This window comes from Phalacrocorax carbo, chromosome 2, assembly GCF_963921805.1.
Source record: "Phalacrocorax carbo chromosome 2, bPhaCar2.1, whole genome shotgun sequence".
In the NCBI taxonomy this organism is placed as follows: Eukaryota; Metazoa; Chordata; class Aves; order Suliformes; family Phalacrocoracidae; genus Phalacrocorax; species Phalacrocorax carbo.
Genome location: NC_087514.1, coordinates 50022461 through 50046866, shown reverse-complemented (window position 1 = coordinate 50046866; position 24406 = coordinate 50022461). Strand labels below are relative to the sequence as shown.

General features: G+C 38.1%; 1 protein-coding gene across 2 annotated transcripts in view; it reads right to left on the bottom strand.

Annotated features, from left to right (window-relative positions):
- Nucleotides 1-1414: 1414 nt before the first annotated feature.
- The window catches only part of CDH2 (cadherin 2), a 118998-nt gene continuing 96006 nt past the window's right edge, over nt 1415-24406 (bottom strand). For both annotated transcript variants that reach the window (XM_064442814.1, XM_064442815.1), the window contains exons 11-16: nt 24045-24187; nt 22584-22817; nt 22027-22260; nt 20118-20257; nt 10050-10214; nt 1415-2833 (exon numbers count right to left, since the gene is read on the bottom strand). In XM_064442814.1, the coding sequence (XP_064298884.1) occupies nt 2627-2833; nt 10050-10214; nt 20118-20257; nt 22027-22260; nt 22584-22817; nt 24045-24187 (1123 nt within the window). In that variant the 3' untranslated portion in view covers nt 1415-2626. The remainder of the gene's footprint in view (nt 2834-10049; nt 10215-20117; nt 20258-22026; nt 22261-22583; nt 22818-24044; nt 24188-24406) is intronic.

Here is a 24406-nt window from a genome sequence, read left to right as displayed (position 1 = left end):
TAGCATTTCCAGTATGTTGGTTCGAAATAACAGTAATAGAATTATTAAAATTGTTTTTGCATAAATTACAGAAGACAGAAAATCAATGTGCTAAAAGTGGCCTTTTGCTTATTTAACATGCATTTAGTTTAAATCCTGCCCTTTACAGAAGTTTTCCTTACTTAACTACGCATAGCCAGATTTTCATTTTTATATCCTGCTCTACATCGTTCCCCCCCGCTAGTTAATATGGAAATAGCTTAAAGGTGGTCATTGACAATTTTGATACATTACTGAAAAATCAAGGCTTTGGTACAGCATCAAGCTGTAGTTACGACAGCACAAGATACGTAACAGCCAGGTATGCAGACGCTGAAATGCTATATCCCAGTGTGAGAGGATTGCTACCTCTCAGCTTTCACAGGCATCATCAGGAACAAGAGGAAGAAAGGAGCCGTGCTTATCAAAAGCACAGTGAAGGGGAGATATCTCACACGCAGTGTTTAATGCTCTCCAACTCAAGATTTCAGGATTTACCTCTGGAAGCCACAGTCAAATTATGTAAATTACGGTTTGAGTGCTGACGAAGCACTGAAGTGGCACCACGCTGAACAGCATCACCCACAGACTAATTCCCTACCCACCGAGCCTTCCCAGTGCGGAAGGCTGCTATACCAGTCCCGGCGCCCATATCCCCTCCCCTACTGCTCCAATTCTCTCAACAGACTGCAGAAATGTGGCATTTCTGCCGAGTTTGAGCTTCACACTGTTCACAATTAGGTCCTTAATGAGTGCAAATGTAGACATTAAACCTGAGCAGATTGTTGCAAGTGAAAGAAGGCAGAACTGCTGTACCTACTATGTTTGCTCTGTTTGCAAATAAATCATTGTAACAGGTTAGAAACATGTTTTGTAATGACGAACCTCCTAATGGGACTTCTTGATGAAGCTCCATGACCGTAAGCACCTCCTTGAAGGACACAGTCTGATGTGCCCTGAAGTTAACAGGGGCTTGACTTTACTTCGGCGTAAGAAAGTCTATGCGGCAGATGACTGCAAGGATCTGCAGTTTATTTTATTTATGCAACCCGCAGCATAATCACACAATCATTAAACTGTCAGTCTAGAAATAAGCCAAAAATGATGCAAGCCCTGTTATTTAGATAATGTAGATCGAACTAAAGAGCAAGCCATCGACGTGGAATTGAAAATTTTGAATTACCAGAAACAGCACAGATCACTCTGCTCTCACCTAGGAACTCGCCTTCCAAATTTGTGCCAAATTCTATGTGCAGCTTATTTTCAGTCCAGCAGTATCGAGTGCTAAAGAAGTGCACATAACTTCTCACGGAACTCAAACGCGCTTTGTGTGCTTTTATTTACTATAGCCGGGGCTGCCCAGGTAGGACAAAAAAAAGCCAAACCAAGCACCAGATCCAAAATTAGCATTTTATTCAGAACGTTGGGGTCAGAGGTGTATCATTCATATTCTGGTACACAATACAGAGGCAAAGCTGTTCTCAGAAGTCTCTCCAGTTTGAAAGCTCCTTCCCCCTTCCCTCCCTGCCCCCAAAACATACCGCATATTTACTCGTGCCACCAGTATCAGGCCAACTCCCCTCCCTCCCCCTTTTTTTTTGGTACAAATTATGTAAAACTTTTGTGCTAAGAACTTTTCTCCCTCCCCAAACAAAAAAAAATAATAAAAATAAAAATAAAAAAAATATTGAGTACTCTAACTACAGTTCAACAATTGAATCAATGTCACTTGTTTGCAACCTGTTTTGTAAATACTTTATCCATAACGAAAGATATAAACATGCAAAAACCTGAATCCATAGTCCAAATAATACATACACGTGTTCTGAAGTTTCTGCACTTCTCCACAGACTATGCCAATAAAACATTATGTACACATACCATTTTTTACAGTGAAGTGGGAAAAAAATACTAGAAATTAAAAAAAAGAAAAAAAAAAGAAAAGTGTACATGGATTAAGACCAAAATGTGTCTAACATTCTAGCATAAGAAAAGAAAATCAGTCCTGCTACAAACTGGTGATATGAAAACTCCCTTTATTTGCAACCAGCTGCATAAGTTTTAGAATTTTAGTGAAAAAAATCCCCTAACATCTAAAACTAGAAGTAATGTACACTGTTCCACCTCATGGTCTTCTCTCCCAGATAATAAAATTGGTCCATGAGGGTTTTTTTTGTTTATTTTTAATCTCCTTATTTTAATAAAAGCAATGCGATGTAACAAAAGCATGTTGAAGCATATTGTGTTTCACCTTACTCCTCCCCACCCCAACATATTTTGTCTCTTTAATGCATCATTTCATAAATCAGTACCATTAAAGCCTTAAACATAAAACTAATTCCGATCTGAAAAAGGTACAAAAAGGCACATAAAATCCCAGTGCTTCTGTACTGTAAAATTCAAGTGTAACTGAGCTCAATATTTTTTTCCAAACAGCATTGGATCACTGATATTCCACGGAGCCCAAATTGGTTTGCAGCCTAAGCCAAAGCCTTCAGCAAGCACTTGTGCTAGTAGACTACAAAGTTAAAGCCTAGCTTCTGTATGCTTTTGGGGAATATCAGTTGAAATGTTTGTACTTGTCCAAAAACAAAGTTCACTTTGAAGTTCAGTCATCACCTCCACCGTACATATCAGCAAGTTTCTTGAAACGTGGGCCCCAGTCATTTAGGTAGTCATAGTCTTGCTCACCACCACTACTTGAGGAGTTAAGAGAGCTCAAGGATCCAGCAGTGGAGCCACTTCCTTCATAGTCAAAGACTAAGAGGGAGTCATATGGTGGGGCTGTAGGGTCATTGTCGGCTGCTTTAAGTCCCTGCAAGAAGGAGAGGGAGAAAAAAAAAGATATAGATCTGTATCTGAGAGAGAGGCAAAACATAACTGGAATATCACAGTGCACTTATCTATCAAGCACCACTTGAGAAAACCAAGTTCTTGTTCGTCTGCAATCCAGTTCAAAACAGGAGTCATGGTTTTGTAACTCCAGCAAGAACTTATTTCAACTCCTTTTACAATGACCAGGTTTCCAGCATTACAGCACCGGACATTTCGTATGTAGTTGCAAACACAGCTCTGACAAAACCTTAAAAGACCATCACGGCACTAGGACCGATGACAAATATACAGTTTCAGAGCTACACAGCTCACAACCTGCGGCATGAGCAATATGGGACTGGTTAAACAGACAGATGGGGAAGGAGAAGTAGGCATGTTTGCAAAGATTCACTTTAACAGCCATCTCACATGGCCAATAACATATCCACTGACATCGCTGGCCTGCAGTCCATCTGCGTGTGCCAAAAGCCATATTTAGTTCTGCAAAATTCATGTACCTCTGTAGGCTGTTGTGAGAAAAAGATACAGTATGTTGGCTTAAGCCTTATGTGCTTTGCCACAACCACACATAAGATTCCACCTGCTCTTCAGAAAACACTCACAATGACATAAAAAACTAAATACATGATTATAACCATTTTTGTTTCGTTTCTAAGTATTCAAGTTGTCAACACATGAATATTGAGTCTTCAGTAATTTGAAATTTCTGCTCTCTAGAGCTGAATAACCAAAACTAAAACAGATTGAACAAGAGGAAAGTAGGGAAAGGACCACACTTCTTCCATATAAAAGTCTCTTCCCTCATTTTCTTACACAGGTCCAAACCTAAACTGTAAGTTTAATTTTAGAACATGAGACAATTGCTCTGTGCTCACCATGGGAAGATTTACAAGCTGAATTTAAAAGGCTGAAGCCTGAAGTTAAAAGCCCTCTTGTGTTTTGGATTTTTCAATCTTGCAGTTTCTTCCATGGGATTAAGGAATGCTTTTTCAAGATCTTCCACTTTGAATAGGATCTACTCTGGCAGCCACTGACAAGGGATGATGTATCTTACAGAATTTTATAAGGCTGAGCTAAGATTTTAAATTGCTCACTGTTAATTTAAACTACCACTATTGTGCTATTTTTATTTTTACTTTTTAACATTTATTTAAATAATGGCTTTATTATACTCCCAATTATCTGAAGGCTTGAGTGTGCCTCCTTCCAACTATTTAACATACTCTCTTTCTAGAAAAGCCTGTTTTACTCCCAATTGTGTTTAATGGAAATGGATGTTGATTTTACTTTTAGAAATGCATATATAACTAAACCCATTAATTAAAGCATATGGCACTGATAAGGTAGAAGAGAATCCCGGTTCTTTATTGCCTATCTAAAAATCAGTCAGAAGTGTGCAAAATATACCTAAAATAATTTTGCAAATCAGCGGCAGAAAGGCCCAGCATTTTTATCAAGCTAATGACCTCTAATCAAGAACACATTTTGGACTTAAAAGGATCATTTCATGTACTACAACATCAAGCAGGTTATTAATAGCCTGCATTAGAAGCACAATTTCGAATTATCTGATAAGAATAATTGGTGATGCTTGTTATCTTTCTCTTTGGAGTTTTCCATCCTGATGGCCATAATAAGGACAAAGATTTGAGTTTCTGAAAAGGCAACAGCAAATGTTGGAAGACTTCCCTTATCCAGCTTCAAAGCTGGAAACACTTCTAAGGCTCACTCACTCTCACTTTCTGCTGCTGAAGCAGAAATGCAACTTTACTTCTTAGGCAGTAACTGGCCTTATAGTATTTACGTCTTCCCTTAACGCTGCTTGGGGTGACAGACACCCATGCTTTTCGAACACAGGTGACAAGGAAGGAGAATAAATACCACTTGAGCTTAGAGAGTGCTGAGGTATGAATCCCAGGTATCAGCGTGTAAAGGTCGTTTAGAAAGCCAGCTTGGAGAAGAAACGTTATTTCCCTGCAGTTCCGCCTAGTAACAGGCAGCCAACCATGGGGTACTAATTTATTAAAAATTAGCGATCAAAAGATTTGCCTCCATCACTGCAGAAATCCTGATACCTATCAGCCATCCACAGCAAGGCGCTGGGCAGCCTCTTTCCATCTTTTTTTTCCAAAGGGGAAGTTGGATTTTTTTGCAATTTGCTGCTGGTATATGATAGCACTTAAAAAGAAAACTGGTTTTGAGCTACTGACTTACAAGATAGCATCTAACAAATTCATTGTTTCAAAGGTTGTGCTTGCTGTGTAATCCTTTTCATTCAGAGAACGTAGCTACGGGCCATGCGATGGAGGTATTGACTCAGCTGCACAGCCCAAGTTATACTGACATTCGCACCTATTTTCTGGTTAAAATTTCCTCAGATTCATAGTATAATGACTGAACTTAGTCTCTAACTCCTCAAATGACAACCAAGTTTTCTGCTGTATTTGTATGGCAAGTTACATATTAAAATGACAAAGAAATGCTACCTTTTTTTCCACTTTCCCTCTGCTAAGCATATTCTCTGAACCTACCCAGTGCACTGCTGCACTTTCCTGTTAGGTTCTACAGCCTGTCTCTGAAGCTGGAATTATTGGTTGTCAGTTTGGCAGTGAAATTGGCTTATGAAGCTCCCTTTGGTTTCAGTATTGCCACCTCTTTTGCTTATTATGCCATACCCCTCAGTGGGTGGCACCACAACCTGTGTACTGGCACAACTGAAAAGACAACAAATGGCTGCCAAGAACTGCTTCTACTGATTTTGCTGCCATGGTATTGTCAACGCTCCTGAGGACATGTCAGTTTTTCCCCAGATGTGTTCAAGAACCCCAGAGCTGCAGAGTTATTATAGTTATTTGGTTTACGGTTTCTCAATCTGAAAACCCAAAGTTTTTACTAGATAGAGAAGCTTATTCAACAACAGAATTGCTGGGGCACACGCTTGGGACCAAGTGATCCTGCTGGGAGACAGTGAACGAAGTCACATTTCCCTGCATTTGCTATACCACCAATGCACAACAAGCAGTCACAGAAGAGCCATGGCAATACAAGGGTCAGCTTGAGACCTAGGACAGACTGAGTAGCAACCTCACTTTTTTCCTCTTTTTTGTGCATGTTGTGGCGACTTTCACTAAGGAGTAGATAAGGGACAGAAGAGACAGAAACTCCTGTGCCTTGACTGAGGAACAATGGTAACCTTAAGTTATAATTTCATTAGTATGTGTAACATTCTCAATTTGTCTCAAATCAAGGGAAAGCAAAACCCTCAAAATCTTGAGCTAACATGAAACGTTACAAAATTTAATGATTTTATTTCCATTAATCTTCCTATTTAATCAAATTCAGCACATTTTTGATGAGAAGGAAAGCAAGACCAGAACCCTACAGGGTAATATGAAAGTGTTTAAATCTGGAACTGTTTTTTTCTTATTTTACAAGAGGAAAGAAAAAACATCGAGGGACCCTATTCTGCTTAGAGGTACACTGTATTGATAACCATTTACTAAGAATGAATTGTGTGTCCTCCGTGTCCTCATGGGATGAGACCTTTAGTTTGTAATTGAAATTTAATTTACCTCAGGCTATGTCCCCTATTGATTAGAAAGATATTCTTAGCCACAAACTCTCCACCACAATATAATTTAAGATTTCTAGGGACAGCATAGGTGGTTCTTGAAAACAGGATTAACAAAGCTACTTCAAACAGGCCTAATTTATACTGTCCTGCAAGTCCTGACTATTCTAAGTGTCAATTATGCTCCACACTCTGCAGTTTATGTTTTAAAAGGCTCAAAATGGAAAACAAGGTCTACAGAGGATTCTTAATAACACATGACTTATTTCACTGGCTTGTTTGTACACTGGACTGGAAGAAAAGGAGTTTTTTTCCCTTCCCTCCTTAAATTAGAGATGCATCTATCCATTGAAACAGACAAAACAAGAGAGTCCCCGAGGTCATTTAGCTTATGCCTGCAAAACATATTTTGATTACAAGGCACCTCTGGAATGTTCTTATTTTAGAAAGTTCATAGCTCTGTATGTGTTGACTTTTTAAGTGTTATAAAAATATTTCCAGTTTTTATCATACTTGTAACTTCTTTTTCAACTGAGAAGTCATTAGAACACTACAAAATACTCATACACGTCTCATTGAGTTAAGTGGATGTAATACAACTGATGACAGCTATAAAATAATATACCAGAAGAAACAGAGTACTGCCAAAAGGAAGGAAACACAATGACCCGCTAGGTCTTTTCCACTTTTATTACACAGCCATAGAAACAAAAAGAAAGAATGAAAAACCACCCCACGCTTGCTCAGCGGTGGTAGCTAAATCCTCCAATATCTGAAATCAATGACCTATGGTTCATTTTGTCAAAAGTTGGAGTAATTCAGAGGCTAATCTGAACAATGCTGGCTGCGTGTCTGAAGTGCTAGTAAGCATTCAACAGACTAAATTAATTCCCACACAGAGGCCAGCATCCCAAAGGATCACGGTGATCAGCCTCTCTGGGAATAGGGCCAAGTCCTCCGAAAGACCAGACTGATTTCCAAAAGCGTTGCATTTTTTCAAATCAATGGGGTAATGCAGACTTTGCTACCAAGGTACTGACAACAAAAAGGCAGCCTCTCCCTGCTCAGCTAGCTACTGGGCTAGTTTTGCAAGTTTGGGTTAGGGCTGCCCAAGGGAAAAGTTATGACGTGACTTGTAGTTACAGTGGAACAGAGTTCTTTGCCTAATAATGTCGAAGCCGGACACAAAGAGATATGAACTTTTCCCTTTCTTATCTTGCTATGTTGCTTTCACAGCTCAGTGTATCTTCTGTATGAGCTGCCCTAAGAACCCTCTGGTATGGGTTTTACCCAAGGTATTTCTTCCATTTACCCCAAGTAAAACTGAGAGGAACTTACCAATTTGTCTGGGTATAATCTTGCCAGGACTGCAGGTGGAATTCTCTGAAGAGAGTCTGAAAACCTGTACAGCCTGAATGCTTATGCTCTAGATGCTGGTAATTTGGAAATTTAACTCTGAGTACTAATCTGAGAAATGGATTTTTTTTTTCCCTTCCCAATAGACTTTTTAGAATCAAATGTGGCATGGGAAATTTTAACATAAAACGCAAATTAAGATGAAACAGTTTGGGCAAATATAATCTCCATTTTGCTCAGACTTCTCGCAAAACAGACACAGCATAGACAATCTTTGGGTGGCTGCTGTCTGCTAGAGAGACGGTTAGGTGGACTGCCTTGTAGTAAAATGATATATTGCTGTGACATTCTAAGAAAGGAATACCTTATGAAAAAAAGAAGCTAAATATATGTAACGCTTGAAGCATAGAAACTACCTCATATAATTCCTTTCAATCAGAGGATATAATTAATTCTGAGCTAACTTGCAGACAAGAAAATTGCCATGTTTTCTTTAACATCAGAGTCAATGACATTATTGACATTATTTTACTGAGTAAGAATAGCTGGGAGAGGCTTTCTTTTTAGGTGGATGGCAAGGGGAAGCATAAAGGGAAGTATTGATCTAATACAACAGACGGCAGTAAGAAAATGACTCCACGCTTGTCTGTACTGCAATATAAACATTGGGTTAAATCAAGACAGCATGTACTGTTTCTGCAGCTCCATGTGTACACATTAATGCTCTAATCTTCAAGAGTGATAACCTACTGAAAAATAGTATTGCAAGAACAGCTTGCTAAGTAATTCAAAAATTGTAGAAGGCCGGACAAACTCTGGCCCCTTTCTGGCTTTCCAGGAGAATCACATTCCTTGCCTTGGCTCTATAAGAGAGCTTGATAGCTGCTTTGAGGACAAGAAAATTCAGGGTATTGAGGATCATGAGTTCTTCCCGACTGCCTGCCAGGTAGGTACTGTCTCGTCACAGCTGTGTGGGAATAAGATAGGAAGCTCTGATAGTCTGGAAGAAGATGAGGAAGCACAAGAAAGTTCTTGTGTCCATGCCGCCACGGCCAGCAATGTCGGCCTTTTATTGTCCCATGTGTCCACTAATTTCCAGAATTCAATTATAACTGTAATATTTATAAGTGCAATGCATTTAAAAATCCTCTTTGTAGAGACATCACTTTCTAATACAACTCTTCTGCGAACTTGAGTTTCTTAAAATACAAATATTCTTGTAAGACATTGTATGTTTCCTGCTAGCCATCTCCCTGTAGGGTTTTTTTTTTTAAATTGTGTCACTGTATAACTTAAAAGGAGCAAACTCAATTTTCTGCAGCTTGCTAACACAGAAGACTTTAGTACATTAGCCTGACTCTTCTTTAAAGCAAACAAGAATAAACACGTTTGCAAAAACAGTTCTGCAATACTTGTCCAGCTCTAGTTGCCAAAGATATGAGAAAATAATTAACCTCTACTATTCATCTACAGAACCTAGCTTATTTTTAGGTCATAATTTTTGCATTAGTTTTTATTTTCCTATAACCAGCAAGCACAAGAAATACATTCTATCTTAAGTACCACAAAACCAATCATTTAAGAATGACCAGTGATAGAAATAATGAAACAATTATTTGTAGGAGCATTTCTTTCAGAACTGTTGAGTAATCTGGTATAGTCTGAATCTTACTTACATGTATCTTTATTAGATTGAAGAATCAAAGATAATGCAAAGACTTTTAAAGCTCTATGACAAGACAAGTATTAAAAGCACTTACATAACATTTAATTTAGCTGCCCTGCTCACTAATCGTATTTGATGGAATTCTTTTGGTCTTATTGAAGGTACTGAATTCCCACTATTATCTGGATTCAAAGGGTAATGTATGAGGAAAATTAAAATGAACGTCTTCCATTATTAAATTACTGTGAATTAATAAATGAATTTAGGCTAAACTATAATTTTGTTAGTCTATTTATTACTTGGAACCCATAGAATAATCCTGCTTGGAGATACTGTGGTTGCAGCTGATAACACATTATGAATGTACTTAATACAAATGTAGAGAAGTTAATTGATATATCTTCCCTTTCTGTTTGAATGAGTTAATTAAATTTGTCTGCACTTTAAAAGAACATGTTTACTTCTATCTAGCAAGACAATTTTAATTGTCTAAGTTTTAAAAAGTTATTATGTTCAAACATAACAGCTACTCATGCAGAATACAATAAACAAAACATAAAAGCTTATCAGATCTTAGGAGAAAACTCTTTTTCTCTCTTTTACCTCATTAATGAAGTCCCCAATGTCCCCAGGATGAGGAGCAGCTGATCTGACTGGATACTGAGGTTCTGCATGGATCGGCCTTTCATCAAGACGTCTGATTCCAACAGGTTTGATGGCATCTGGTTCCACAGTGTCAGGCTGCTGGAGCTGGCTCAAGTCATAATCCTGTAAAATATGAAATGACGACAGTATGTTAGGAGAATTTCAAACAATATCTGTCAGGGGGAAACATGAGGATGAAAGAAGGGAAAATGCAAAGTATCATTTCACCAGAAGTCCTATATTCAGGATTGTAATGCTTACTGAGAATAAGTCAGTAACATCGTTATTTGCATACCTACAGGATGTTATTTGATTTATACTCCCTGAATCTACTGTTTTGATTCTATTCCTTCAGATTTGTAGAGATTCTCCTAAGTTTTCCATTGAGAAGGAAGGATTTGAGTAGTACTATTAAGAGACTAAACACTGCCTAGTAATAATGATTTACTGCATAGAGCAAAGATGCCAAATCCAACTCTCTATTTTTCTAAGCAAATAAATGCCAGACATTCTCATTCTGAGAAACAGGCAAGCACACTGCTCTGCAGCATTTTATAATACCTTCAAAGAATGAATTTAAGCCTCCTTGCTGATTTCATGTGGCTTCCATAATATGAAAGCCAAAGGGGGAAAAATGTCATAAGAAGTACAAAGCTCCTCAGATTTGGCCTTAATTCTAAGCACTTTCTAGAGATTACTTGTGGATCTGTTCATTAAGTACTTGAGGCCGCAGTTTCAAACTCTGGCAGACTGATGAAGCTAGCATAGTACTATGAATTCTAATAAGCAGTATGTATGTATATAAAAATTTTAATTAGATGAATGTTTATGCATTTAAGATAGATATGCCTGAACACTATTTGCACAGTGTGATGCATTTCAGCATTGACATTCACCTCACTGTTGTCATGTCTAGAAGGTAGTCATGCTCTAGGATGCCTTTGCACAAAGCACTGGTAAAAATGCAGAAGAAAGAACTGGGCTTAAAGGCTTAAACGAAAGCCATCCACGAACTACCAGTAGACTGGGGCTCACGCCAACTCTACCGTATGCCAGATAACCTGCACCACAAATAATCCAAGCAGTTGGGGTGCATCCTAAATAAGCTCCTGTATCATCAGTCTCTGTTTTTCAACACTAGTGTTCTGGTAAATATCTTATTTATAATCTCAACTTGCTGGAAGTCATCTGTGCAGACATTTACACTTTCATTTGTTCCTTACTGGCTCCTAAAGGAGCATTTACTTCTGCTGTCACCTCACGGGATGTAGGTCCTTTTTGAGAGTACGACCTCCTGTGACCCCAAAACCAGACTTTTCAACAGGAGGAGAGATCTGTTGACAGCAGTGAAGGTAGATTGCTGGGAGAACTGTTAACTGACTATCAAATCCACTACACCTTCTAATTTGTTACTCAGGTCCTCAGCTGACTGCACACAACTACATAGTCAAAAAAGGTGGTACAGCTCCACTGAGATCTGCAGTTTCATATGCTTTAATTAGATTACAAGTTCCTTGGGGCAGAGCTGTAACTTCTACCCTTCGGTTCTTCATGTACCGAACAGAATAATAAGTGATCTCCATGAAGTGGTATGAATTGGAGAAAAGTAAACATAACAGAACTTTTTATCCTTTCCCTTTTTGTTACATAAAATAAATCAAAATAGTTTAGAGACACGCTATCAGAAAATCCTATCAAACAGAGAAGAATGTACTTTTTAGAATTTATAAGTATGTAACACAAGACTGCTTTTCATACCCACCCAAGAGATAAAGGTGGAAAACACCAACAGAGCAAAATGAAAAATACTAGGTTTTTTTTATACTAAGAATTTCATTATGGAGGAATTCAAACAGGTATGGTTAAATAACAATGCATTAAAACCAGGAGAGCCTTTCTGGTCATTTCAGTTTTATAAAGATAAATTGTTTATTCAACCCACTCCCATATGCATACAATTCTTTTTGTGATTGGTGGTCATACAGAAATGCAATATGAATCAAGTCAGTCAGTCTAGTATCTTCATATCTAAGGCCACTCTCCTGTATGTAGGTATAGTTTGAGACATCTCCAGGTTGTATAGCTAAAAAGACAGCAAAAATTGCCATCCTCAAGGCAAGAGTAGTGCAGAATGTGTCCTTTCGTGGACTCCCACTTTGGTAATTCATGACACTTCCATCTAGCCTTGTACCAGAGGAAATTTATTTTGCAGGTCTGTTAGTGTCTGGACAGGAAGAGAATATCCATTGTACTTATTACCACAGACTCTCAAATCTCTCGTATCATTAAAATCAATACTAACTGTACATGAGTCAGGTATGGCAAGTCATCCACCATCTCCCCAAACTGGCTTAGCGCCATACAAGCACAGCATCACGCAATGCCTCCAGCTGTTACAACATTCTGTCCAAAGTCAACTCTACTCAGTTATTGCAAGTAAAAGGAAGAAAAATGTTTTAAAAAGCCAGGGTGTAAGCTGTTTAGGGCTGCTGAGGTTCCACCTCTTCACTCAACACTCCATTCACAGCTAGAAAAATGGGAAAACTTCTCATGTATTACCTAAAGCTCCTGAACAGACTTTAAGGTTAGTCTCAAGCAGAACCTGTTCAGATAGTTAACTGCAGAAGTGACAGCTAAATGGAAAACTGTGGCACATCAGAAAGAGAACATGCCATGCTGGGGTAGGTTGGGAAAGCCAGCTTTGAGCAACATTCTGGGTCATTATTTTTACTCTTAATTTCACGACCACAAGTCAACAATGTTGTGTCTTTGCTCTGGTCTTTTTCCATATAACCTGTTCATAATTACAATCTGCATCTGGACTAATGAGGAACAAGACTACACCCTCCACTGGAAACATACTTCAACAAAGGTTATGGCATCTAATTCATATGGCTGCCAACTTTTGAGAGAGGTATTTAATTGCTTATTTATGCTATTTAGCCCTAACTACAGCAATTTTAGAACAAATACCTCCTTCCCTTCCTTCAGTTTGGATTTAAGTAAATCCTGAGGGTTTATTCAAGTTTTTATCCTCAAACTTCCGTACAAGCTGAGATTGTTGATGGAAAGGAGAATTTAGTATCAGCTTTTCTCTGTTGAAAGGTCGCTAACACATATTAGTTTGCTCCCGTTTTGCATCTAGCAAAAACTCAGGCCTTTAGAAACCAGAAATTTAGGCTGTTACGATTGTCCAAGTCTACAGTCAACAGGGAAACAGAAACGTCCCATTCTATGACAGGGATCTAAGTGAAGCAAGCTGAATGATCCCTTTTCTTTCCCCTGGATTGGATATCCCTGGATGAGACAATACAGCTACCTTTTAGATAACTGGTGTTTAAAGAGATGCTTTATCACTGTAACTCTCTTTGCGTAACGATCAGCATTTCTGTCTCTTTGGTTAGCATCTCCGGCATCACTATTTGCTTTTGCTGAAAAAGCCCTGACATCTGTACTGAAGCAGAAAAAACTTCTGGTTTTGATTTGCTTTTGTTTTAAGAAAGAAAATAAAAATCATGATGTACTAAAAGGGTATCTTAGCAGAAGTTGCATCTTGTGAAATTAAACCATCTCAGAAAACCCCCTGCAAAACGCAACAATGCCCTCCCCTCCAAGCCGATGACAACCACTGACATTATTAGCTATTCACTTACTTCTAGACAGCTTTAAGCAAGGACTTAAACCGTTACTAGCTCCCACCTCACATTCCTGAAATGTGAGATCCCAGTGAGACAGTGCTAAATGTCAAAAACAGCTATCCAAGCCCCACAAATTAACCACCCTACCAGATGTGTAGGCAGAAGGATGCTAAACCCAAAAAAGCACTTCTTTAAGATCAACACAATAGTTCAAAGCACAGTCCAAGTATCTCAACTTGAATAGAAAAAATGTCCAGAATAGAAAAAAAGGCCATTTTACATTCCCCAGTAACCACTGATTTACAGAGAAACAAGATAATGCAGCCTTCAAAATCTCTTCCCTTAAACAACTTCCTCTTGTGTAAGGCAGCTATTCATTTAACAGCACTTGAGTAATAATCCCTCATACAGCAGTCATCTGTTACAGCAGGAGAGATTTTTTAAAAAGTATCTTGCTTTCTGACTCACAGTTACCAGATTCTACAATCCCTGAAAAAAAGAAAGAAAGAAAGAAAGGAAGAAAGAAAAAAAAAAAAAAAAAAAAAAAAAAAAAAGGGTCTATGCCAGGAAATAGAGTTCCTCAGAAGCTTCTAGTTTTATAAAGCTAACTTTTTTTCTCCTGGACTAGCTGTTCTGGCTGTGTTTGTATTTTAGAAGATTTACTTAAGTTCTTGGCAAAAACTTAACAAAGTAAAATTTTTTACAGTAACTGGACCTGCTTTATAGGAATGCATACTGGAACATGATAAAGCAGAACTGCAAACAAAAGAATTAAACCACAGCTTACTAAAACTACAAATTGCTATGCATAGATGGGACTGACTTTTTTCCAGATAGGAAAGCTCTTAAAATATTGGAATATATTACATCTATATTAAACTTCCCACTACTAAGAAGTTTTCTCTAACGCTAAGAGGGATACATCCTAGTACATACAACCTGACATCTTCATTAATGATTTATGAATCTGGCTTCTCTGTTATCTCAGAGTTCTCAGTTTATGTCCTGGCCATTCATTAGACTGCGTTATACACTTCTAAGGCTGACTTGGTTTTTTACCTTGTATAGAGCTGAACCTTTAGCTATGCATGAACACAGGCCTGGACATACAACTAATGCAACCAAAACACTACACCTCTTTGTCATTTTCAAAGGATGCAGCTTTTGAAAAGAATTATGAAAGTTGAGATCTATTCCCATGCAAGAAATAATCAGTTTAATTGTCACCAGATCACTTAGTTTGATAGTGAGAGCTGTAAGCATCATTCACTGAACAAAATCAGCTGCAGTGGTTTAAGTGCAGGTAAAGCAACACTGGCAGAAGTTTGCATTTCACCCACCCCTTTTACAGGATGGTGCCGTAGTGTAAACCCAATTTTATTGTTGGCCTAAGAGAATGCAGCAAACTATGACTTGAAGTACCTACGGATAAAGCATGTGTTCTGCTTTGCGTTTCTGTTCCACAGACAATTACTGTCTACTCCAATAGAGAAATGGGATGGGGAAGCAAAAGGAGGAGTATTTTACGCAGCTGAATATTCCTGTCTGTCAAGGTCTTTTAAAAACTAAGAAAAAGGAAGTGAAAACCAGTCCTGCTATACCTTACCTTTCTACTCCCAAAACTGACCAACCATCACCCTAAAAAATCTGAGAAATTTGCATGTAAAATATTGCCTGGTTTCTGCAAAAAGCTTACATCTGCTGAAATAATGGGACTCCAAAAAAAGCAAAGCACAGAAGACTGACTAGATGTAGGCTGCAGGTGGGAGGCTAGTAGTTAAAATGCCTGTGCTAACAGTTGCTCTTTATTTGCCACTCACTTTCTGATTACTTTCTTCCATATTGCTTTTCCCATTTGTTTTTATTATAGTTTCATCTGGAGTATTACCAGTTAATGATTTTTAAGATAACCACGAAGCTAGCTTATCTTTTTTTTAATAATAAAATAGATGAAAGTTAAACTCCAAGCAGCAAATAAAGCACAGTAACAGGCACAGGTTCTAGATAGGATAAAAAACCCCACAAAACAATTCTGTAATGGAATTATGGAAACATTACTTTTCATATTATGAGATAAAGATTCACCAAGGAATGACAGTAATTCCTCCACAGGAGCACTGCATGAGTCACTCATTCAAAAAAATGAAGTTAATGTCTTAGTAAGCAAACACAATCCCCAAAATAACTACCTTCTAATTATAATATTGTATATTCCTAGAGATGTCTTAGCAACAGTTATTTCATTATCATTAAAATTTCTAAACATAAAACATGTTCCAATCTTAATGCAATGCAAAATAAAGGTTAGAAAGTGAGTAAAAGATCTGTATAACATTCAGATAGGGTGGGGAAAATAATCAGAGGGATTATAAAGCTCATCACGTAGGTAAGGACCATTGTCATGTTTACAACAGAGGTTATGACAAGATCCAAGACAGAAAATTATGACAATAAAAATAGCCCTCAAAATCCAAAGCGTTACTCAATTCGTTTTTATCAATGACACACAAATGCTGGCACAAAGCTATCCTTTTTATAAAGGAGCAATTTACGTTTAGAATTTGGATCCTGCACATATAAAAGTAAACCATTATGTTTGTATTTTTAATGCTATTATCACCTTTAAAATAAAGGCTACTGTTTTCTTTCTCTACATAAACATGTAAGAGAACATGACAAAAAGCAAGCTATTGGCTAATGTCTGAATAGACTTGTAAGAAAAGGCTTCTGCGTGTTCCTTCCTACATCACCTTAGGAAGAAAGCTACTTTGAATAATAGAAAAATCATTGTGTTGGAGACTCTTGTGCCGAAGAGATCTGAGGGCTAGACTACAATACAGGTTCAAACCAGCTGATCTGCAATTATTTCAAAGCGTACCGCTCGCTTGGGCAACTTGCTTCAACAGGACCACCTGCATGAGCAAGTACTACTAAAATTCAGAATAAAAATTAAAAATCTTAGTACGAGTTTGAAAGGAACACGCCAAGGAGTTCCTAAACTCCTCCTAAAGGAGTTTCTGGGTCTGCCGTGATAGCTAAGAAACCCAACTGCATAGCTTCCAACTAACTAAATAAACCCTCTTTAATAAATAAATTACTCCAAGAGCAAAACCACAAGTATAAAAGTAGTTCGGTTCAGGATGCAGAGAGTCCTAAGTTCTATCACTTATCTTCAAGTCCTACCAGCCATATCTTCAAGCCACCTAAACATCTGGGATAAACAAGACAAGTATGAGGCCACACATGGTAAACCTTCAAGCATTCATCCAGAAAAGCAGGTGATTTAAAAAAGGCCTAAGTGATTTGCTTGCCATAAATATAAGTAAGGAATTTTAAAAGGTACAGATTATGAAAATTTCTGAAGCTTTTAAAATATTGCTTTCACTGCGATTCACATGAAGCTTTGAGCATTCTCTCCTATTTTGCTGCATGAGATGCACTCTGGGTTGGATGATTCCATGTTTCTGAGTCACCTTGTGCACTGCCTTCTACTGAAGCTGCTTGTTCAATTGATCCTGATGGTTTTGGGGAGAGTGCACCATAAAAAGTTAATATTGATGTAGAGCATCTTCCTCTGTCATTTGCTGATGACTTGCGGATGCAAGGGTGACGTGAAATAATTTTTCTTTACTTTAATAGAACAGTGGCAGTTTTACCCTGTGAGGCCTCATTCTGAAAATAGATTTTTGATGCCAAAGTGTTCTAAAAAAGCATGAGACTGCCATTTTAACACTTGCTTTATCTTTAACAAAAATGCAAAGATCTTTATGGCCAATGCCTTTTGCCCACAACGTTCTGCGCGCAGCTTTGCTTGTACAGTATTTTACTAAGCCATGGTTTGGAAAAACGAGACTACTACCTGTAGGGAACTTCTTGGGACATTTCAAAAGCTTAGCATTCCAAATTCTTAAATCTCACATAAAATGCATGCAAAACCAAATAAAGCCAAACCAAATACATTCCTCCCTCTTTCCCCTGGGCAGAGAAGGTGAGGGGGCAAGGAGGGAACCAAGAACAAATTCACCTATTATCATCTAGTTAAGCACAGGCAGAAATTAGATTTTACAAAACGTCAAACCAAAATAAAGTAAAATAATCTCCCTGAAAAACAAGACAGAGCTTATTTCCATCATCCATTGTAGATAGAAAATTAAGTGCCTGCATGAAAAGGTTGTGCTCTCCAGTCAGCTATTCTGGACAGGAACAAATTCCTAGCTTTGGAGCTGTGGGAAAACCTACCCACGTTTTGCCTACACAATGGCCTAAAACTCTTGCTACAGAAGTAGTTATAAAAGCTTGCTGTACTTTGTATGAGCTTATGTTTTCTCTTCCTGCAATGTTTGTTACATTTGGAGTATATTAAGTTCTTTTATATGCTCAGACACTATAGTCTGCTGCTCCGTGGATCAGGAAAGGGACCAGGGTACCTGAACAATGAGGCTGACAGCTAAGATAATTAATTTGCAACAGTGGCCTTAAAATTTGTCTTAGGAAAACAAGCAGGAGTTTTGTGGCTAAAAGAATAATTCAATTTTCTATAAAGCCCTTAAACCTCTCTGTGTCCAGGTGCTTCCTCTGCTCACTGTGAGAGGAAAGGATCCTAATTTCACATTTCTTACCATTTTACTGCTACTCCACCCACTGACAGTTTTTCCTTTCGTTGTGTGCTCATTCACTGCTGGCGAAAGGCTCCATTTATGGATGGTTTGCATCCTGCTCACCTCTACAGCATTCACACAACGTTACCTCCTGCCATGCTATCCCGACTACACCTCTCACAAAGACAGCCCTTTCACTGGAGAGGAGCACAGTACAAGACGGACAGAGGAGAGGCTTCAGCTCCATTTCTAAACTATTAAGTATTTTATTCTCATTGTATGCTGTTACAGTGATGCTTGAAGTTTCTGATCTGCAGCGCAACTTCTCCCAGCACTACTCCAGCATCACCTATGACCGCCCACTGAACGGTATACGCTCCGAGAACCTTCCTGACTGTCCTGAGGCTTTTGTGGACAATAATTAAAAATCAAAACCACATGAAAATTGCTGAACAGATCCTCCAGAGAATTGTGGGTGAACACGAGCTGGGGATATGTGAACTGGAAAATTAGTTTTCACAGGGCTGAGTTTTCTTGATGTTTTTCAGGCTTGCAACTCCTGTGCAATAACAGATGCACAAACAGGATGCAATTGTACTCAAACTATCTGTGTACAAACAACTAGAATACATACACAGACTCAAAGGGTTGTCTTCAATTTATTTAGTAACATAAGCAATTTTCCAAAACTGCATAAACTGAAGTTTCCTTTGCAAATTGCTTAAAAAGGAAGTTATGCAGAAAAGCCAGGAAGTAGGAACAGTACTTGGGGAAATGCAGGAAGCATGGAAATTAGTGAGGGGAACACAAATTTCAGACAAACAAACAAATGAGCAGAGGGAAGCTATAAATGTCTGTACCAGTGATGGGAGACATTTTTCAGATAACTCAAGTGCCAGATGACTGTGACTGGGGATGTGTGGAAGAATTGCACTTAATTTTTCAAGGCTTTTTACTGGAAAATTTCTTAGGCTCTATTATATGCACCGTTCCCTTTGTAATTATTACACTTACTTACACCACTAATAATGTGCAGAAATCTACTGTTTGTCATGTTCATAAAGCACTTAATAAACCTCCTCTGAAGGAAGGAAATCGCACTGCTCAGAAATTCACTAACTTGGAGAGAGAGTGAAAGAGAAGCTATTCTTAGCATATACACATCACTCCTAGTCCTCTGACATATCAGCAGTGGTTCAACCAGAGGTGACATGAGAGTAAATGCATATGGCACCTGCCTGGAAAGGTATTTGAATAAACACAGATGTGCCCTGACAGCTTCTTGAAACATAAATACTTTCCAAGCTGAAATCCCAGTAGTGGCCAATCTGCCAATAGCCAACATTACCATATATCTAGAAAGGCATTCACCCACCACTAAAGACAGGTCATATTTGGAACAGACTATATTAGGCACTCTGCAGTGGTGATTCTGTACAACAGGATCTCAGACAATGAGTGAAGAAGGTTTACAGACTGCAATGAGGGTGGGTTTTAATTTTCATTTTAATATAACAGCCTTAGTTGGAATATGGTCAGAATGCTGAGGCTGTAAGTGGACAAGATACTGGTTTTACAACTCATTCCCAGGCAAGCAATTGGTATTTCAGAACTGCAAAAAACAACATGCGAAAGCAATGTTATACTTCAAGCTTTTCAAACTTCACTTATTGCCTTCAGTATTTAATGCGAAAATTAGCTACCTGTCATTATGTGTCAACGGAAACAAAACATATAAAGTGCAGAGCAAAGTGCAAATCTATACCTAAAACCCATTAATCGTTCCTCACCTGATCTTCTTCTCCACCACCTTCTTCATCGTATTTCAAAATGTTGTCCCTCACATCATCTTCTGGGTCAATCAAGAGCTGCTTTGCCTGACGCTCTTTATCACGGCGTTTCATCCATACCACGAACATTAGAACTAAAACTACATTGCGAAAAGGGAAGACATGAAACCACATCTTGATTCTGAAGTACAGTCACAGAAAATTGTACAAATTTAACACCAAGGTTTTAATTAAAAAAAAACAAAACAAAACAAAAAAGTTGGTTTTGACTGTTCTGGATGAGGGGTTTTCAGGGTTTTGTGTTGTTTTTTTTGTGTGTTTGTTTTTTTTTTTAAGTAAAAAATTTCACAGAACTCAGCTTAAGCAAGAGATGGTTAAACTCAGGCTACTACAGGCAATTTGATTTGGAAATCAATCACATATTCAAGGTCGTAAGTCACAAATCCATTTCATATCTGCAAAAAAAACTTTGTCATGAAAAGCAGAAAGACCAGGCTTCATAAACTACTGAATTCAGATGGGAATCTCTCCAGTAGTCGCAAGAATTCTAAACGATTATATTACTTATAATTTTTTCTGCTATGTCCCAGGAACATACAGCAATGTATACACTTTCAGTAATTCTGATGTTTGAACACCACCAAGCTTAGGCCATTTTGGCATACAGCTCTGATGTCCATGAGAACAGACCATATTGTTGCCTAAGTTTAGATTTATGTTTAGAAGCAAGAGGAATCAAGGTTGAGGAAAACGCTGTGGCACATAGAGCTATATATTTCTCATCTTTAACCGCAATAATTTCAAGTTATACTGTTTATTAACAAACTAAAGCTTGTTAAAGAAAACTGAATGAGAAACAAAACAGAATAAATGTGAGTAGAAGAATTTCTAATTCAATAGGCATGTTTCCAATTACAAACATCTTCATGGAAAGAGATTCCAATGTATCTAGAATGTCAATATACGAAGAGTATCTTAAAGGATTTGATAGTTTCAGTAAGGCTCTGTTAATTCAATACCTAACATTTTAAGAGAGTACCTTATATCAGGAAAATAACTGTAATGTGCTTATGTACAGTCATGGGCTTAGCCAGGCTCAAATACTTTATTTTTTTATTTCATTTATTTATTTCTCTTAAAATTACCCCTTTCCCTCATTTTATATGTTCTGGACTAGTGCAGAGTATACTCTGAACAGATTAATCCCTTCCTTGTGTTCCACAACAATCAGATATCAGTTAATCATAATGTGTAGGAGAGCTAGCATTTAATTTACTACACTGGACAGACTTAAGTCATGATGTTTAGTCATTTCCCTTATTGAATGCACTTGCCACAAAAATAAAATACTAGCACAGCTTTATGTAATACTTAAACACACATACACATCTCTGTTCCTGCATGGTTGCCTGCTTGTTGGACCTTATAAGAAGGGCTGTGACATATTACTTTCCAAAATCAAATAGCCTACATACATTAATCTGAAGCACAAGAGCAGTAACACCAGAGCACTCCTTGAAGGCACTGCTACCAGCTGTGGGTGGCATCAAGTCACACAGTACCAGCAGCACAAGAGACTAGATGTCTGGGGGCTAATCACATCCTGAAACATGGTGACTTGCTAACGTAACATATCAAATGTGCACGGGCATAGATGGAAAACCTCTTTCACAAACCCACTGTGGGGCTTGACTGCCATGCCAGTGCTAGTTATGATCTCTCTCACAGAATCCCGATCTTTCACCATCAGAAAGTTTTCATACTTGTCCAAGACATTAAACTAAGGAGCAACAGTTCTTGGGCTTGAGTCTTTAATGACTCCCCTGCCTTTGTCAAGGTACATGGGACTAAAACAAAAGATGGTACTTGCAAAACGTAAGAGTTAACATCAAGAGATCTATCTACTCACTGAGCAAGATGATGATACAAAGCAGAATTGCAATGATGGCACCAGTTCCCAGCCCTGCGCCAACGATCCGGTCAACATCAGTACAGTCTCCATTTATGTCGCATTGGCAAACTTTCACCTTCAGCACAGAGGTGCTAGATGCATGTGGATTTCCAGAATCTGTAATTACTATGGGCACATCGTAGATACCGGCCTCCAGGAACCTGATCCTTAAAGACAGCTGGGCGTGATCACCTGCGTATGAAAATAAGGCACTTGTTGAAGAGTCACGTACTGCTCATGTGGGTTTCAAACAGCATTGGCAAAAATGGCTCATCTTTGAGCTCTGCCTTAACTTATTGTTCAACCTACTGCATGACACTCAGGATAACAAACAACTTCATTACTGCGAACTTCTTTCTTAAAATTTCTTGTTCTTTGGGGAACTTATGCTAAGGTGCTTTCCTATTCATATTAACCACATTCATGTCTGTTGTGAAATAACACCAAAGTAAAACACGGAAAAGCATATGCAATAGTTTCTTTAAAATTATTAACATTTCTCTAATGTTAATTACCACTAATTCGAACAATAGTCCAATTCCTCTTAATACTAGCAGGTGTGTCAGGCAGCTCAAAGGCAAATGGGCCTGCGTTTGGATCTATGTCAGGGTCTACAGCAGTGATGTTAATAGCGTTAGGCTGCAGTGTTTCACACGTCGTGGCTTCTTTCGGATTCACTTGGGGGGCATTATCATTGATGTCCAGCAGGTATATCTGAAGTGTGCCAGTTCCGCTCATCGGGGGGATTCCTTAAAGAGAATAAAATCATATTGAGCCTGTCTCCAATTGGAAAGTTACTTAACTGAAGCTATACCAACACTTTTCAATTACCACGTACATGTGTTTACCTCAGTTCTGGGATTGTGTCTTTACCAAGCCAATCTAACACTGTCACTGCTCCTACTAACACACAAATTCTTATGTAGTTTGTCCTCAGAAATACTGCCCTACTTGGCAAAAATCAGCAAATAACTGCAGATCCACAGATCTTAACTCTAAAACTACTTCACTGACTAGACAGCCAGTTCCCCTCCAGAGACAGACTGCATCAAATGCTTCAGAGAAAAAGATGCAAAACTGGAATAGTTTATCCTCTGGTTAAATTATTTTGTAACTTTAAACACTTAAGATCGCCCTTTACCACAAGTATGCTATTTAAATTCTTTCTAATACTGACTTACAGGATGTTGCTTCTAGACATTCTTGCTATCCATATAGAATATGCGATGCTTCCGTAAACCTTGTTAAAGTCACACATTTATGTGAACATGTGGCACTGAATTTCTCAGTATAATTAGCAATGGTTCTCATTCTACTCCCACCCCCCATAATCTTCCAGTTCCATTTAATTTTGTACTCCAGAACAGAGCCAAAAGGATGGAAATAGTTGATCTAGCTTTGTTATACTGTATCAGTTTGCAAAATTTTACCATTTCTCTTCTGTCCAATGTAAATTGCCCCAGTGTTTTAGTTTTCCCCTCTAATGCAAGAACATACCTAATTGTACCTGTTCATCTTTCTGCTATCAGCTATGAATGCTACAGCACTCCAGCCTAACTCAAAGGATTTGTTTCTGAGCAGAGACTGTTAATTATCATTAACAAACTGACAATCAAAATACACTTTTCCCTCTGCACTGCCTGAATATGGAAAAACACAATACTCCTCCCTCAGCACGTTACTCCCCACAAAGTCCACTCATGCTGTGCATTCACTCAGACCACTGCACTCCTGTGCAGGTTTTTTCAGTTTTCTGTAAACTTGACTAATGTAACTAAGCCAGTGCCTTTCTCATAGAATTATTTTTCAGCCCTTTTCCCAAGTAGCTGTGAAATTTTCAGAGTCTGATGTTAATACAGACTTCTGACTTGGATGTATGTATTCTAAGCATACGTTGTTCTCTGCCCTCGTAAAATTGAATGTCATTCAACCACACAGAAGAAAGCTTTTTGAAAACATACAATGTTGATACATACCATTATCAGAAGCAAGAAATGTTGCATTATACATATTGTTTTGCACATATATTGACTCTCTGTCCAAAACAGCTGTAGTAGTTATTTGTCCATTAACAGGGTCAATTTTCAGCCAGTTTGCAGGATCTGAAAGTTTTGAGTACCTGTATATTTGATCACAAGATGTGTTATTTATATGCCAATTTATTAAGACTTGTCACTAAAACTCTTGAAAACATTTATTAAAAACAGTCCTACACTTAGATTCTTTAAATGTCCTGCCATGTAAGTTATCATCTAACCAGAATAAATAATACCATAAACTATATAACATTCATATTCGGACTCAAAATATTTCATTAAGGGCCCCTCTTCTTGTTCTA